The 15756-nt window shown below is 56.0% G+C and overlaps 1 protein-coding gene across 1 annotated transcript in view; it reads left to right on the top strand.

Annotated features, from left to right (window-relative positions):
- Positions 1 to 15756, top strand: part of PI4KA (phosphatidylinositol 4-kinase alpha) — a 170336-nt gene that overhangs the window by 140360 nt on the left and 14220 nt on the right. The window contains exons 33-43 of the mRNA XM_007955458.1: positions 733 to 891; positions 1178 to 1329; positions 3035 to 3142; positions 3745 to 3872; positions 9724 to 9843; positions 10031 to 10110; positions 10201 to 10394; positions 11865 to 11955; positions 12426 to 12593; positions 13195 to 13248; positions 13292 to 13298. Of these exons, the coding sequence (XP_007953649.1) occupies positions 733 to 891; positions 1178 to 1329; positions 3035 to 3142; positions 3745 to 3872; positions 9724 to 9843; positions 10031 to 10110; positions 10201 to 10394; positions 11865 to 11955; positions 12426 to 12593; positions 13195 to 13248; positions 13292 to 13298 (1261 nt within the window). The remainder of the gene's footprint in view (positions 1 to 732; positions 892 to 1177; positions 1330 to 3034; positions 3143 to 3744; positions 3873 to 9723; positions 9844 to 10030; positions 10111 to 10200; positions 10395 to 11864; positions 11956 to 12425; positions 12594 to 13194; positions 13249 to 13291; positions 13299 to 15756) is intronic.

Raw genomic sequence — 15756 nt, 5'->3', positions numbered from 1 at the left:
CCCCTCTGGTGGTTGACAGTGGTGGCCGGGCACCATCTAGTTCTTCTGGTCTCATGGTCGTATAGGCTGAGGATCGCATGCTCTGCCAGTTCCTTGCAGTAATTGTTGCCATGCATCTTTGTTTTTTCATTCTTCTTTGCTCTGGATGAAGAGAGACCCATTGTCTCTAGATGGCCGCTTGCAAGCTTTTCAGACTCCAGTCACGACTCATCAAAGTAGGATGTAGAACAAAGTTTTTGTGTAGTGTGTTATGCCAGTTGAGCTTGACGTCCCCTGTGACCATGGTCCCAAATCCACAGGTCCAACTACTTGCTCCCTCCGGGCGGTAGGCTGTAGCCAAGAAGTCATCCAAACTTTCAAACTTTGCCCTGTTACCTCTAGTATATGCCTGGACATTCTCCCAGCACATACAAACACATGTGTGAGAACTTCATTGGGATGCTGATGAGGAGCCTATCGATAGACAGACTGCGTGGGGCAATGCTGCAGTCTTGACAGCACTGAGCCTTTCATCCGTGAACTCAGAACATCCTTCCGTTTACATTGTCCTTCGTTTTTTTATTTTAACGTTTCATAGTTTTCAGGGTACAAACCTCTCACCCTCCTGGTTCAGTGCATCCCTTGGTACTTCGTGCTTTTGGCTGCAGTTGCAGACAGAAACATTCCTTGTGTAATTGAAGAACGTTGGCTCTTTCCGCTTCCTGGAGGAGCTCACGGGCTGTGTACTTGCAGTTCATGCGGGAGATGGCAGGAGCTTGGCACATGACAGTGCAGCAGAAGTTAGGCCTATTTTCTGCAGAAATAAAGGAAGCAGACCCTCTGGCCGCCTCAGAAGCAAGTCAGCCAAAACCCTGTCCCCCTGAAGTGACGCCCCACTACATCTGGATTGACGTACGTGCCCGGGCCCTGGCTCCTCCTTGAGGCTTTGCTGGGCCTCTCCTCTCTGTTTGGGGTGGGCGAGGATTCCTCCAGGGCTAGGTGGCCTGCGGCAGGATGTCTCCAGGCCCTGAGGCTGTCTTAGTGAGAAGAGGGGCAACTGGCTCAGGCTCCTCTCAGCAGCTCCCGCCCACCCCCCTTCCCCGGGGCTCCCCTTGCCTTCACCCCAGGCACCGCACAGCGGGCTGCGCTGAAGGTGGCCTGGGCCTCACGGCAGCCTGTCACGTGCCCCCCCTTCCAGTTCCTGGTGCAGCGGTTCGAGATTGCCAAGTACTGCAGCTCCGACCAAGTGGAGGTCTTCTCCAGCCTGCTGCAGCGCTCCATGTCCCTGAGCATCGGCGGGGCCAAGGGCAGCATGAACCGCCACGTGGCCGCCATCGGGCCGCGCTTCAAGTGAGAGCCTCTTCCGGGTGCGGTGCCCCAGGCCCCTGGTGTGGGTGTCACGCTGTGCGGGCACGGGGCGATGATGGCAGGAGGTTCACAGGCCAGCGGGGAGGCTCCTTCAGACACACCTTGTCACTGATGTTCCCCCTGAACTGGCCATGTGTCTTCAGGCACTTGCCCTCCAGTTCTGGAACCTTCTCTCCACCCCCGGAACCTGCCTGTGCCTTGCCCTGCCCGGGGCCTGCTTTCGCCACCACCCCTCCTCCTGTCGACCCTCACTGTCCACCCTGTGGCCTGGCGAGGGTGATGCTCCCTCTCCTTCAAGTCTCTGCATCCTCCACCATTTCTCTGGTGACACAGCCCCTTCCCGTGGGGACCTCCTGCTCGCTGCTGTCGGGAGCGGCTCTGTCTGCAATGACAGTATTTCCCACAGTTGCTCACTTGTTCCTGCTCCCAGTGCTGCCTTGGCTCCCTGCAGGGGCCTGTATGCGGGGCAGCTGGGCCCAGCCCTCCAGGCCATATGGAGGGAGCCAACGGGCCATGTGTGGTTTGCAGGGGATTCTAGGAAAGGGGCTGGCATAGCCCTGGGCACTGTACTGGGACCACAGGACACGTCCTCAGTGCCACCTGGAGATGACATGCGGCCTACAGTTGGCTCAGCAGGAGGGACCACGTCAGAGGAGTGAGGCAGAGGCAGGATAGGGCGAGTCAGACAGCCCAGCTGGGTGGGGGCGGGGCCGTGGCTACAGGTGAGCCAGGAAGGGGACCTGGCGTGCCCGGGGACATCCCTGGGTGGGAGAGCACAGGAGCCTGCTGGGGCTCCACTCCCCCACGTCACCCCTCCTGCCCGCGGCAGTGCTTCCTCCCACCCTCAAGCCCTGGGCTCCAGACCATGTCCCCTAGCCTGCCAGCTGTCCCCGCAGACACAGCGCCTCAAAGCAGCTGCAGGAGGCCCGTGCATTTGTGAAATGCAGCCCAGGTGGGCCCACCCTGGCCGTCCCGGCGGCATGGTGTTGCTGCAGAAATGGGCAAGTGCTCCCCATCAGTCTCCCTGCTGTCCCCCGAGACTGGCCAGCGTGTAGACCAGGCCCGTCTAGGGCTACTGTCTGAGCAGCACTGACCGAAGGGGCGTACAGCTGTGGGCTCCGGCTCCTTGGCTGGTGTGTGATCAGGGCTCACTGCACCTCCAAGCCCCTCCAGACCCGTCCATGTGTATCCCTCCCTCTGGCAGTGCCCCACTGGAACCGAATGTCTTTTGGGTGGGATTGAAGAGGACTTTACTTGGGGGAGATTTCTTCCTCTACCACGGTGCCCCTTCCCCAGCTGTGCTGGCACAAACTTGGCCCTCTGGCGGGTTTTGGTTGTCTGCACTGGTATTAAACGCCCCCCTTCATTGCACCCCCTGGAGCCGTCTGCGGTTCCTTTATCAGATGGACAATTCTGGCCAGCACAGAGCATCCCACAAATTGTTCATTTTTCCCCACACGAAAGTGACGGCTGTAAAGGGCCTTTGTGGAAATTTCGGGGTGAGATGAGCGTGAACGTGGGAGCCCCCAGCAAGGCCCCATCCCTGCCTTCAGCGCGCTGGCATCTGGAGGTTTCCCAGGCGCAGGCTTGCAGCAGGCGACTCGGGGCCGTGGTCCAGTCCCGTGGGAGGGCGGGGGACAAGCAGAGCTCAGCCCAGCCTGACAGCACACACGCCCCCCCGCGGCAGGCTGCTGACCCTGGGGCTGGCTCTGCTGCACGCCGACGTGGTCCCCAACGCCACCATTCGCAATGTGCTCCGGGAGAAGATCTACTCAACAGCCTTTGACTACTTCAGGTACCGTCCAGCAGGCGTCCCGGGCCCATCCTGGACAACCCGGCCCCGGCCCCGCCACCCCGCCCCATCCCCCTGGGCAGGGACAGCCCGCCCCCCACAGCCACCCTGCCCCTGCCAGGATTAATCACAGGAGGCCATCCAGATGGCATCTGAGGTCCCTCTCAGCAGCACCGAGCTTTGTCTCTGCACACATGCCAGGCACTCATCCCCCACCCCGCTCCCTGTTCACTTGATGTAAGGGGCGATGTCATTGCTTTCAGCCTGGCTGTTGACAGTAGTGACAGTACACACAGCACTGGGACCGTAGGCTTTGCAGGTGTTGGCCCTGTCGCTGTGCACAGCAAGCCACATGGTCATGTACGCAGCCTCCACAGCCTCCCTCAGCAGAGCGCAGCTGGCCCTGCCAGGGACGGTGTCGAAGGTGACACCCAGAAAGCTCTGGAAGTCCCAGCATGTTCCTGGGCGGACCGTGGTGGTCACTGTGGCTGGGAGCAGCTCGGGCTCACCTCCGTCATTCACTCGCAGACCTCCCACCACTCGGCACACAGCAGTGTCTAGTCCAATGCCAGACGTTCACTGGTTTCCCCTGTGCCCGTTTTCAGCTGTCCCCCCAAGTTCCCGACCCAAGGGGAGAAGAGACTTCGAGAAGACATCAGCATCATGATTAAGTTCTGGATGGCCATGTTCTCAGATAAGAAGTACCTCACTGCCAGCCAGCTGGTCCCACCAGGTGAGTGCAGTGCTCAGCAGGCAGCCTGCCCCAGGGCAGGGCATGCAGGGTGGACGTGGGAGGTGGGTCCCAGGGAGCCGGGCAGAAGAGCAAGTGGGGTCCAGGTAGCTGCTGACTCCAACCACACTGGGGTGCTACCACTCCTCTGGATTCCGGGTCCTGGTGCCACCGCCTGAGCCCAAGCTGAGAGCCCTGAGTGAGGCTGGCGGCCTGCGAAAGCACCCCCGCGCACCCCCCACGTGTTGAACAGACCAGGTGTCGAGCTAGGTGCTAGAGAAGAAGCCTTCACTGTCACGTCAGCAAACAGCCCCCTTGACAGATGCATGCCAGCGTGAGGGAACCATGGGGGCCAGGCCCAGGCAGTGTTCACAGACGGCTCTCTGGAAGAGACAGCATGGGCGCAAGCCTCAGCAGGCGACAAGGAGCTGGCCAGGACGGGTGGCAGCGGGGACACCAGGAGACACACTGCGGTGTGAGCCACCAGAGCGGCGGCATCTCCAGAAGAAGGTTCTTGATCTGAGCACGTGCAGCCTTGGTGGTGGTGCAGCTGCCGCTGGGCTCGCCCCGACTCCCAGTGACCCCGCACGGGAAGGGCACACTGCCGGGCCCTGCGTCCGCCCGGATCAGCTGCCAGTCGGGCCACTGTGCTTCACACAGTGTGCGTTCCCTGATTTCTGAAAGTAGAGCACCAGGCTTCGTCTGGAAGCTTTTCAGCCTCCCAGCAACACGTAGCCCTCCACTGACAGACAGGTGGTGGGCGTGCACAGCGCGCATTGGTCAGGACTCAAATCTAGGTCACCGACCTAGGAAGCAGGAATTCCACCACCGAACCACCAATGTGTCCCCCAGCATGTTGTTGCAATTAGGTGCCGTCGAGTTGGCCCCGACTCATAATGACCCCGTGTACAACAGGAAGCAACCCTGCTGGTCCCGCACCAGCCTGACAATCCTGCTGTACCTGAGCCCATCGTTGCAGCCGCTGTGTCAGTCCATCTCATGAGGGCCTTCTCCCTTTTTTGCTGACCCTCCACTTTGTCAAGCATGACATCCTTCTCCAGGGAAGGTCCTTTTTGACATAACTAAAGTGCAAGTGACGAAGTCTGGCCATTCTCACCTCCAAGGCTGTACTTCTTCCAAAACAGACTTGTTATTTCTTCTGGAGGCGCATGGTATTTTCAGCATTCTTTGCCACCACCACAATTCAAATGCATCGATTCTTTTTCACTTTTCCTTGTTTATTAGACAGCTCTCATATGCCTGAGGCAATTGAAAATACCATGGTTTGAGTCAGGTGCACCTTAATCTTCAAAGTGACATCTTTGCTTTTTAACACTTTAAAGAGGCCTTTTGCAGCAGATTTGCCCAGTGCGTTCGATGTCCGATGTCCTGACTGCTGCTTCCATGGGTCTTGGTTGTGGGTCCTAGTAAAATGAAATCCTTGACAACTTCAGTCTTTTCTCCATTTATCATGATGCTGCTTCTTGGCCCAGTTGTGAGGATTTTTGTTTTCTTTATGTTGAGGTGTAATCCATACTGCAGACTATATAGTCTTCAGTCTTCATCAGTAAGTGCTTCAGGTCATCCTTATTTTCAGCAAGGAAGGCTGTGTCATCTGCATTATCTCCGGTCGTTAATGAGTCTTCCTGCAATCCTGATGCCACATTCTTCTTCGTATAGTCCAGTTTGTTGCATATTTGCTCAGCGTACAGATTGGATAAGTATGACGAAATGATACAACATATGCACATCTTCCCTGATTTAAAACTTTTCAGTGTCCCCTAATGACAGCTTCTCGGTCTACGTACAAGTTCCTCATGAGTACAATTAAGTGTTCTGGGATTCTTATTCTTCTCTATGTTATCCACAATTTGTTATGATCCACACAGTTCAAATGCCTTTCATAGTGAATAAAACACAAGTAAACATCTTTCTGGTTTTCTTCGCTGTCATCTGACATCAGCAATGATAGCCCTCATTCCACATCCTCTTCTGAATCCAGCTTTAATTTCTGGTAGTTCCCTGTCAGTATACTGCTGCAACCCTTTTTTGAATTATCTTCAGCAATTTTTTACTTGTGTGTGATACTAATGATATTGTTCAATAATTTCCCTATTCTGTTGGATCACCTTTCTCCGGATGGGTACAAATACGGGTCTCTTCAGTCAGTTGGCCACATACATACCTGTCTTCCAAATTTCTTGGCATAGACGAGTGAGTGCCTCCAGCATAGCATCTGTTTGTTGAAACATCTCAGTGGCTATCCTGTCAGTTACTGGAGCCTCGTTTTTTGCCAGTTCTTTAGGTGCAGCTTTGATGCTTCTGCATCATTCAATATTTTGCCCATAGAATCTTTCAATATTGCAACTCGATGCTTGAATTTTTTCTTTAGTTCTTTCGGCTTAAGAAATGTTCTTCCTCTTTGTTTTTCTTACTCCAGGTCTTTGCACATTTCATTATAATAATTGACTTTGTCTTCTCGAGCTGCTCTTTGAAATCTTCTGTTCGGCTCTTTTATCTTGTCATTTCTTCCATTTGCTTTAGCTACTCTCCGCTCAAGGGCAAGTTTCAGAGTCTCTTCTGACATCCATTTTGGTCTTCCTTTCCTGTGTTTTTAATGACCTTTGCTTTCTTCATGGATGGTGTTCTTGATGTCATCCCACAATTCCTCTGGTTTTCAGTCATTGTTCAGTGCATCATATCTATTCTGTATATCATATCTATCTATATGTTGGATGGTCTCTAAATTCAGGAGAGAGAGAATCAAGGTCTATTTTGGCTTTCATGGACTTGTTTCAATTGTCTTCAGCTTCAGCATGAACTTACTGTTGAGGGTCTGTTCCACAATCAGCTCCTGGCTTTGCTTTGACTGAAGATATTGAGCTTCTCCATTGCCTCTTTCCACAGATGTAGTCAATCTGATTCCTGTGTATTCCATCTGGTGAAGTCCATGTGTATAGTTACCATTTATGTTGTTGAAAAAAGGTGTTTTCAGTGAATAAGTCGTTGGTCTTGGAAAATTCTATCCTGTGGTCTTTGGCGTCATTTCTTTCACCAAGGCCATATATTCCAACACTGGTGATTCTTCTTTGTTTCTGACTTTTGCATTCCAATCACCAGTGATAATCAACACATCTTGATTGCATGTTCGGTCAATTTCAGACTGCAGAAGTTGATGGAAATCCTCAATTTCCTCATCTTTGGCTTTGGTGGTTGGTGCATAGATTTGAACAATGGTAGTATTAACAGTCTTCCTTGTAGGTGTATGGATATTATCCTATCACTGACAGCATTGTGCTTCAGGATAGATCTTGAAACATTTTTTGTGATGATGAATGCCTTGCCATTCCTCTTCGATTTGTCATTCCTGGCATAGTAGATCATATGGTATGGTTGTCTGATTCATAATGGCCAAAACCAGTCCATTTCAGCTCACTAATGCCTAGGATATCAATTTTTATGTGTTTCATTTCATTTTTGACAACTTCCAGTTTTCTTAGATTCATACTTCATACATGCCATAGTTCCGATTATTAATGGATGTTTGCTGCTATTTCTCCCCATTTTGAGTTGTGCCACATCAGCCAATAGAGATCCCAAAAGCTTTACTCCATCCACTTCATTAAGGTTGGCTCTACTCTGAGGAGGCAGCACTTCTCCAGTTGTATCTTGAGTCTTCTGACCTGAGGGGCTCATGTTCCGGCACTGTATCACACAGTGTTTCAAGGCTATTCATAACGTTTTCCGATAATACTATACCAGACAGTGTTTCACTGCTATTCGTAAGGTTTTCACTGGCTAATTCTTTGAGAGGTGGATGGCCTCTTCCTTCTGAGTCTGTGTCAGTCTGGAAGCTCCACTGAAGCCTGCCCACCACGGGTAACCCTGCTGGTGTTTGAAATACTGCTGGCATAACCTCCAGCCTGACAGTGACACTCAGGCCACCGTAGGACAGCACACTAACAGACAAGTTGGGTCCCCAACAAAGCACAGTTACAGCTGGTTTCCACGGGCCGACCCACAGCCAACCACCTCACTCCCAGGAGGAGGAAGGGTGTTACCAAGCAGACAAGTCAGCTTCCCAAACGTGGTAAAGCACCCTGCCGTGACCTGTAGGGCCCACGTTCTAACCGTGTGAAAGGACGGCAGAATGTTGATTGGATCCAAAACAGCCAAACCCACTGCCATGGAGGTGATTCCAACCCACAGCGCCCCTAGAGGACAGAGTGGAACTGCCCCACAGGGTCTCCAAGGCTGTCAGTCTTAATGGAAATAGAGTGCCTCATTTTCTTCCCTTGGAGCAGCTGGTGGGTTTGAACCACCAACCTTCTGGTTAGCAGCCAAATGCCTTCCCCACAGTGCCTCCAGAACTCCCTGATCAGATACAGACTGTAATTTATCAAGAAAGGGACCATTTTTCTTTGTTCTATTTTACTTCAAAGGCAGGAAGGAATGTAGTACATTTAGAGTATTTTCCATCCAGAATGGTTAGAACAGAGACCTTCTTGGCCGTCTCGAGAGCCCACTGCCCCTGGGGTTTATTCGCCGAGTTGTCAGCACCTGCGTGTTCTCCACTGCAGCCATTTCCACGCAGTCTGTCAAAAGCCCTCTGCCTGTGAGAGGAACTGGATGGTGCCCAGCTTCAGGGACCACAGGGCAAGGGCCTGGACAGAATGGGAGAAAAATGTGGAACAAAACTCAAAATCATTAAAAAAAAAAAAAAAGACCAGGCTTACTGTTGTGATAGAGGCTTGGGGAGCCCCTAAAACTGTGGCCTTTAGTCACCCTTGAAGCCTGGAACAGAACCCAGCCCCACGGCTCAGCTTTCAGCCAAACAATGGACAGCGCTATGAGGTGAGCATTAACCCCAGGGAGGTCCACATCCCTTAGAACAACCAACCCTCCGAGACCCAGAGGGCAGCACGTGCCCAGAGAGGAAGCCCAGGAGGCAGGAAGGGACGGGAAGGAAGGACGAAGGGGAATGGAGGGCGGGAGGAAGTGGAAGGGAGCTGTCACCTGGTGGGGATGCAGTCACTGTCACCAGGCAAATGTGTAGGAGCTGTGGAGTGGAAAACCAATGTGCTCTGCAAACTTAGACTCAAATCGCTATTCAAAAAAAAAAATAGAAAAGCAAGCCAGCCTTCTGCCTGAGTCCAGTGCTCCGGAACAGGCCTGGCCTCCTACTGACCACCCGGTCGCTGAGCAAAACCCAGGTCACTTGTGTGTGTGTGTGTGTGTGAGTGTGAGAGTGTGGGATTTGGGTGAAAGTTGACAGAGCAAATTCATTTTCCATACAGCAGTTAATACCATTTTGTTTCATGACACTGAGTTCAATTCCCCACAGTGTAACAGCTCTCTTCCCACTTCCTCCCCGTAGTTACCCCTTCCGTGTCCTTCCCTCCCATGCACTCCATCCCCGAGCTGTTTCCTTGTGTAAACACTGCCCTTCTGTTCTCCCACGATTGATCTCTCCAAGGAGTGTATCTACCTGATGTCAATGTTCACCCCGTTTGCCTGTCTATTGGTGCTGGAAGCCACAGGCGTGCGTTCAGTTCCAGGCCTGAAGGGTGATTAGGTGCCATAGTCTTAGGGGTTTCACCAGGCTCTATCCAACCAGCAAAGCTGGTCTTTTTTATGACTTTCAGTTTTGTTCCACATTGTTCTCCAACTCCATCCGGAATCTCTTATTTTGATCCATTTCTGAGCAGCTGGCGGTGGCAGCTGGGCACCATCTGGTTCTAGTTGCGCGATCATGTAAGCTGAGGTTCCCATGGTACACTGGTAAGCCCAGGTCACTTTTGTGACATTCTTTCTTGAACCGCTCGCTGTAACATCAACGATGTCTTTGTCACAGATAACCAAGACACGCGGAGTAACTTGGACATTACAGTTGGCTCACGGCAGCAGGCCACGCAAGGCTGGATCAACACCTACCCACTGTCCAGCGGCATGTCCACCATCTCTAAGAAGTCAGGTCAGTGCGTACTTGGCTGGCGCGTTGGGTGCACTGCATCTGAGTTACCATCCAGGCAGCCCGATTGGTGCCTGTTGGGACAAGCGGGACACAGAGTGTGCTAATGGGCAGCTACTTGGGAATTCTAGAAGCTCAGGGTGGGCAGGAGGCTCTGAGGAGGCCACCTCTGCTCTCCTTTTCCCCCAAGGGATGTCAAAGAAGACCAACCGGGGCTCCCAGCTGCACAAGTACTACATGAAGCGCAGGACCCTGCTGCTGTCCTTGCTGGTGAGTCCTGGGCCTGAGTACCGACACCGTGCCCAGGGACTGGCGCCCAGCCGCGAGGCAGGCGTGTCAAGCACTCTGTGATCTCCCCAGGCCACCGAGATCGAGCGCCTCATCACATGGTACAACCCCCTGTCGGCCCCAGAGCTGGAGCTGGACCAGGCCGGGGAGAACAGTGTGGCCAACTGGCGGTCCAAGTACATAAGCCTCAGTGAGAAGCAGTGGAAAGACAACGTGAACCTCGCCTGGAGCATCTCCCCGTACCTGGCCGTGCAGCTGCCAGCCAGGTGGGCCCCACATCACACCTGCCCAGCGAGGGCCTCACCTGCCACAGCACAAGGCCAGCGCTGCCAGAGAGCACTGTCAAGGGCCAGGGCTCCGCCCTGAAGCGTCGACCCAGCAGGACACTGTGGCTCCATGATGGCTTTACACTCCAAGCCCGAGCTCCAGGAAGGCGTGTCAGGGAGGACCAGGGCCTCCGTCTCGTTCACAGGCCAGGGCACATGGGGGGGTCGCTCCCCAGAAGGTGGGCCTGGCTTTGACCTGGTGCCAACTGTCAGTGACAGGTACTGGGAGGAAGGCCTGCTCTGGCTGGCAGCACCGTGACCTCTCCTGCAGTGGGTTCTCGGGACAGAGGCCTCAGACTGATGGGTGTGGAAAGGGGCTCTAGACGCACACACACACATGCAGATAGTCCCCCAGCCCCCATACATGCTTCAGGGCCAGTGTTTCTCAGGCTGAGCCCCAATTCGCTGGCATCCAGCAGCAGGTCCCACCTCTGGCCCTGCTGCCTCCTGCCAGGTGCTCCTGCATGATTTCCTGGGGGCAGACCCTGCCCTGAAAACGCCCCTGCCTACTACCCTCTCCCAGGAGAGCCAGCATCAAGGGGCTGCTTGCAGGGCCAGAGGAGGGGGACAGTATCATGACAGAGAAGGGACACCTCCCTTGGAGCGCTGAGTCAGGGAGTCCCTGCTGGAGGCGTTGCCAGCGTCCCTGTAGCACAACAATGTGCACTTTACACTCACGTTCGGACCTCCAGTCCACTGATTGTAGAGCACAGAAAGGAGGCATGACACCAGCCTGAATCCCTCCAGCTGTGGGCTGGCCTTGCCCCCTCCTCTTTGGAGGTCGAGTGCCCGAGTCTGCAGCAAGGTCCCTCACCCACCCAATGTGTCACTCACCAACTGTGCGCCACCCACCCACTGCGTGCCACCCACCCGCTGCACGCCACCTACCTGCTACGTGTCACCACCCACTGTGCATCACCCACCCGCTGTGCACCACCCACCCGCTGCGCGCCACCTACCCGCTGCGCGTCACCCACCCGCTGTGCGCAACCCACCCTCTGTGCACCACCTACCTGCTATGTGTCACCCACCCGCTGTGCACCACCCACCTGCTACACGTCACCCACCCACTGTGTACTACCTACTTGCTATGCACCACCCACCCGCTGTGCGTCACCCACCCGCTGTGCACCACCTACCTGCTACGTGTCACCCACTGTGCGTCACCCATCCACTGTACACCACCCACCTGCTATGCACCACCCACCCGCTGTGCATCACCCACCCGCTGCACGTCACCCATCCGCTGTACACCACCCACCCGCTGTGCGTCACCCACCCGCTGTGCACCACCCACCTGCTACTTGTCACCCACTGTGTGCTGCCCACTCACCGCGTCACCCACCCACCATGCACCACCCTTCTGCTGTGCACCACCCAATGTGTGTCACCCACTGTGTGTCTCCACAGGTTTAAGAACACAGAGGCCATTGGTAATGAGGTGACCCGCCTGGTACGCTTGGACCCGGGAGCTGTGAGTGACGTCCCAGAAGCTATCAAGGTACTGTGTGCTGCTGTGGGGCCCGGGGACACTAATGAGCTGCACACAGTGCTGCAAGACAGGACGACCCGGGACGGAAGGGTGCCGCCCTGGGAGGCCACGTCCTCTTCCTCTGACTCCCATGTCTGCTCCCAGGACGAGGCGTGTGTCCGTCCCACCTGCAGGGCTTCCCTCGGCTCGGTTTGGAAGTCCATCACTGGGCCTGTCTCCCCAGCCTCAGTCTAGAAGCCCCACTGACACTGTGAGGTCGTGCTTCCAGTGTTTTAAAGGCCGATGGTAGGGCCCCCAGCACCCACACCACACAGGACCCGTCACGGCGTTACATAACCTGTGAGAAGCTTTGTGAAGCTTAAATGCTTCACGAACACGCCTGGCACACGCCCGTGCACCCTGCACCTGCCTGTGTCCACGGTGCTGCGTGCAGCCTGGCCTGTTCACCCTCGCTCAGCCATCTCCCCGCTCTGCCCCAGTTCCTGGTCACCTGGCATACCATTGATGCCGACGCACCCGAGCTCAGCCACGTGCTCTGCTGGGCGCCCACGGACCCGCCCACCGGCCTCTCCTACTTCTCCAGCCAGTACCCACCGCACCCGCTCACGGCCCAGTACGGGGTCAAGGTCCTGCGGTCATTCCCACCGGTGAGCTCCACCCTGGGGTGCTACGTGTGGGGCGGGGCAGGGTGGAGAGTGAATTCAAGGTCCCCTCCTGACCCAGGGCTGCTAGCCTGACCAGATGTCAGCCCTGCCTTCAGGTGACTATAGGCCACACGTCCCTTTCTAACACACGCATGTCCAGTAGGTGCGTCTGTGTGTTGACCTTGTAGAGGTGTTAGAGTTAAGGACGCACAGCTACACTGGGCCTAGATGTGGCAAGCATCTTATATTGGGACAGTTAATTCGTGTACACGCGCACACGCGCACACGCACACCCCACTGAGGAGCACAGCAGGGGTCTAAGTCTGACCTGCTGCCCAAACACAGACTCCATTGTCACCCTCGGTGCTCCCTGCGGGCTGCGAGCCTTGTTCCTCAGCTCTTCCGATGTCTCTAGACACTGGGGGCTCACTGCCAGCCTGGGCTGTCTCCCACTCCCGTACTGCCCTGGGGCTCTAACCACATTGGCGGGAGGCTGAGCAGAGCGGGGACAGTGGCATTTGGGGTGGGCCCCTGGGGCCCTCCAGCAGGGTGGCTCTCAGCATGTGGAATTGAGCGCTCACGCCGCTGCCCTCCTCACCTGCAGGACGCCATCCTGTTCTATATCCCACAGATCGTGCAGGCCCTCAGGTATGACAAGGTAAGGCCGGGCACTGGCACCTGCCGCCTCCCTCCCCTCACAGCACTGTGGTACGGGCCGGGAACACACCCCAGCCCAGTGAGCAGGCGGCTCCCATCCCCTGTGGGGTATGCGGGACACCCTCTGTGGTCCCCGTGTCCCCGGCCCAGGCGTCCCCTCCACCACTCACCGGAGGCCTCCCCCGGCATTCTGCACCAGCAGTGATTCTTCCCAGGCTGGTCTCTGAGGGCCCACCTAGTGTCCCCCTCTGCAGAGAAAATGTGTCTCAGGGGTGCTGGCCCCCCTCAAGGAGGGCAGCCTCGTTAGCTGTGCAGTCTTCACAGGGTTCTGAGTGCCTGCCATGGAGCCCCCTCATCTCTCATGTGGATTAGATGAGATGGGGTTTGTGCCGGGCCAGGCACGGGGCACACCCACGGCGAGCGGCCTCAGGCAAATGTTTGAGGCTCACCTGGCGCTGCCCACTGTGGCCCCAGTCAGCATGCAGCACATACCACACCTGCCCTGTCTGTCTCCTGACCCTGCTGAGGCTGCCCGCCACCAAGGCCAGCCTATGTCCCCTATCCTGTGTCCTGCGCAAGCCCGGCCCACCTGGGGGCTGGCTCCCGCGTGTTCCACCCGAGCCCCCGGCGCACCTGGGGACTGACTCCCCTGTGTCTTGCCCGAGCCCCGGCCCACCTGGAGACTGACTCCCCCATGTTCCACTCCGAGCCCCGGCCCACCTGGGGGCTGACTCCCACATGTTCCACCCGAGACCCGGCCCACCTGGGGGCTGACTCCCACATGTTCCACCCGAGCCCCGGCCCACCTGGGGGCTGGCTCCCTCATATCCCACCCGAGCCCCGGCCCACCTGGGGGCTGGCTCCCTCATGTCCCACCCGAGCCCCGGCCCACCTGGGGGCTGGCTCCCCCATGTTCCACCCGAGCCCCGGCCCACCTGGAGGCTGACTCCCCTGTGTCTTGCCCAAGCCCCGGCCCACCTGGGGACTGATTCCCCCATGTCCCACCCAAGCCCCCGGCCCACCTGGGGGCTGGCTCCCCCATGTTCCACCCGAGCCCCGGCCCACCTGGAGGCTGGCTCCCCTGTGTCTTGCCCGAGCCCCAGCCTACCTGGGGACTGATTCCCCCATGTTCCTCCCGAGCCCCCAGCCCACCTGGAGGCTGGCTCCCCCATGTTCCACCCGAGCCCCGGCCCACCTGGGGACTGACTCCCCCATTTTCCACCCGAGCCCCCGGCGCACCTGGGGGCTGGCTCTTGGCCTTTGTTCACTGCAGCAAGTGAACAAGGTTTTTTCTGCCTGGTGTCCCAGGCCAACTGCTTTCACGTGGTGGGTGTGATTCTCCATCTCAGGACTATAGCCCAGGGGGGTTTCTAGAACAGTCTCCAGGCCCTCAGCACCGTGGGCTGGCCAAGGAGAGAGCTATTCAATTCTCTCACCTCTGATGGCACAGAGAACCACACCCGGCAAGCTGGGGCAGGACTCGGGGCCCAGCTCCCGGGGACCGGGCCTCACACAGGCCCTGGCTCCCGATCACCGAGCCCCTCTCAGGCCCCGGCTTCCAATCACCGGCCTTCCTCAGGCCCCAGCTCCTGGGCACTGTCAGCCCACTCCTCTCTCTCCTGACAGTGCCCTTTCCCTGCCCACCCGGGCCCAGCATCGTTGCCCCTTTGCTTGTTGTTTCTTTCCATCTGGGTTTAGAGACGGGACTAGTCCAGAGGGAAGGGGAGCCAGCGCCAAGAGCAAGCGCCAGGGTTCCCATCAGAGTATCCCAGGCTCCTGGGTGCCCTGTCCGTGGGCCCCAGGGGACACAGGCTGGCTCCAGCGCCTCCCCCACTGCCTTGTTGGAGGAGGGCTTTTATCTGGCTTGCATCTTCCTTAAGCTGCTCTCAAACAATTTATTACCTTTTATTATGTCGTTTTCAGAATAATGAGAGAATTTCTTAGCATTTTCCAGTGGTAACCAATGAGCTTTTGTTTTTTAAAATATCATTACGAACTAAGGAATTTCAGCATACTGGATGGGTATGAATCTATCCCAAAACCCCACTGCCATCAAGTCAATTCCGACTCATTGTAACCCCCACTGGGTTGCCGAGGCTGTAAATCTTTAAGGAAGTAGATTGCCCTGTCTTTTTTCGTTAGAGCAGCTGGTAGTTTGAACTGCCCACCTTCTGGTTAGCAGCCAAATGCCTTAGGCACCGCACCACCTGAGCTCCTTTCAGTCCATTACGGTTATTAATATTTTCATTGCTCCAATTACCCCATCTCTCTGACCACTGGAAACCTCTTCAGGCTGTCTCTCAGGTCCTTGGGACAGACTCAGCCCTTGAGAGCTTTCTTGTCTTCCAGAATGACAAAATATTGTTGGCTCTTCTTGTTCTTTTCCTGGCTCAGACTTGGAATCAACCAGTCTACCAAGAAGCCGTGCTTCATCTCAGTGAAACATGGTTCTTAGAGACCTTAGTCTGGAAGGTCTCACTGCTGCTGTGTTGGTCACTGTTTATGCCAT

The sequence above is a fragment of the Orycteropus afer genome, unplaced genomic scaffold (genome assembly GCF_000298275.1).
Source record: "Orycteropus afer afer isolate SDZICR_OR568_19922 unplaced genomic scaffold, OryAfe1.0 scaffold00502, whole genome shotgun sequence".
NCBI lineage: Eukaryota > Metazoa > Chordata > Mammalia > Tubulidentata > Orycteropodidae > Orycteropus > Orycteropus afer.
The sequence above is the reverse complement of the archived record's forward strand: the minus strand, read 5'-3'. Positions and strand labels throughout refer to the sequence as shown.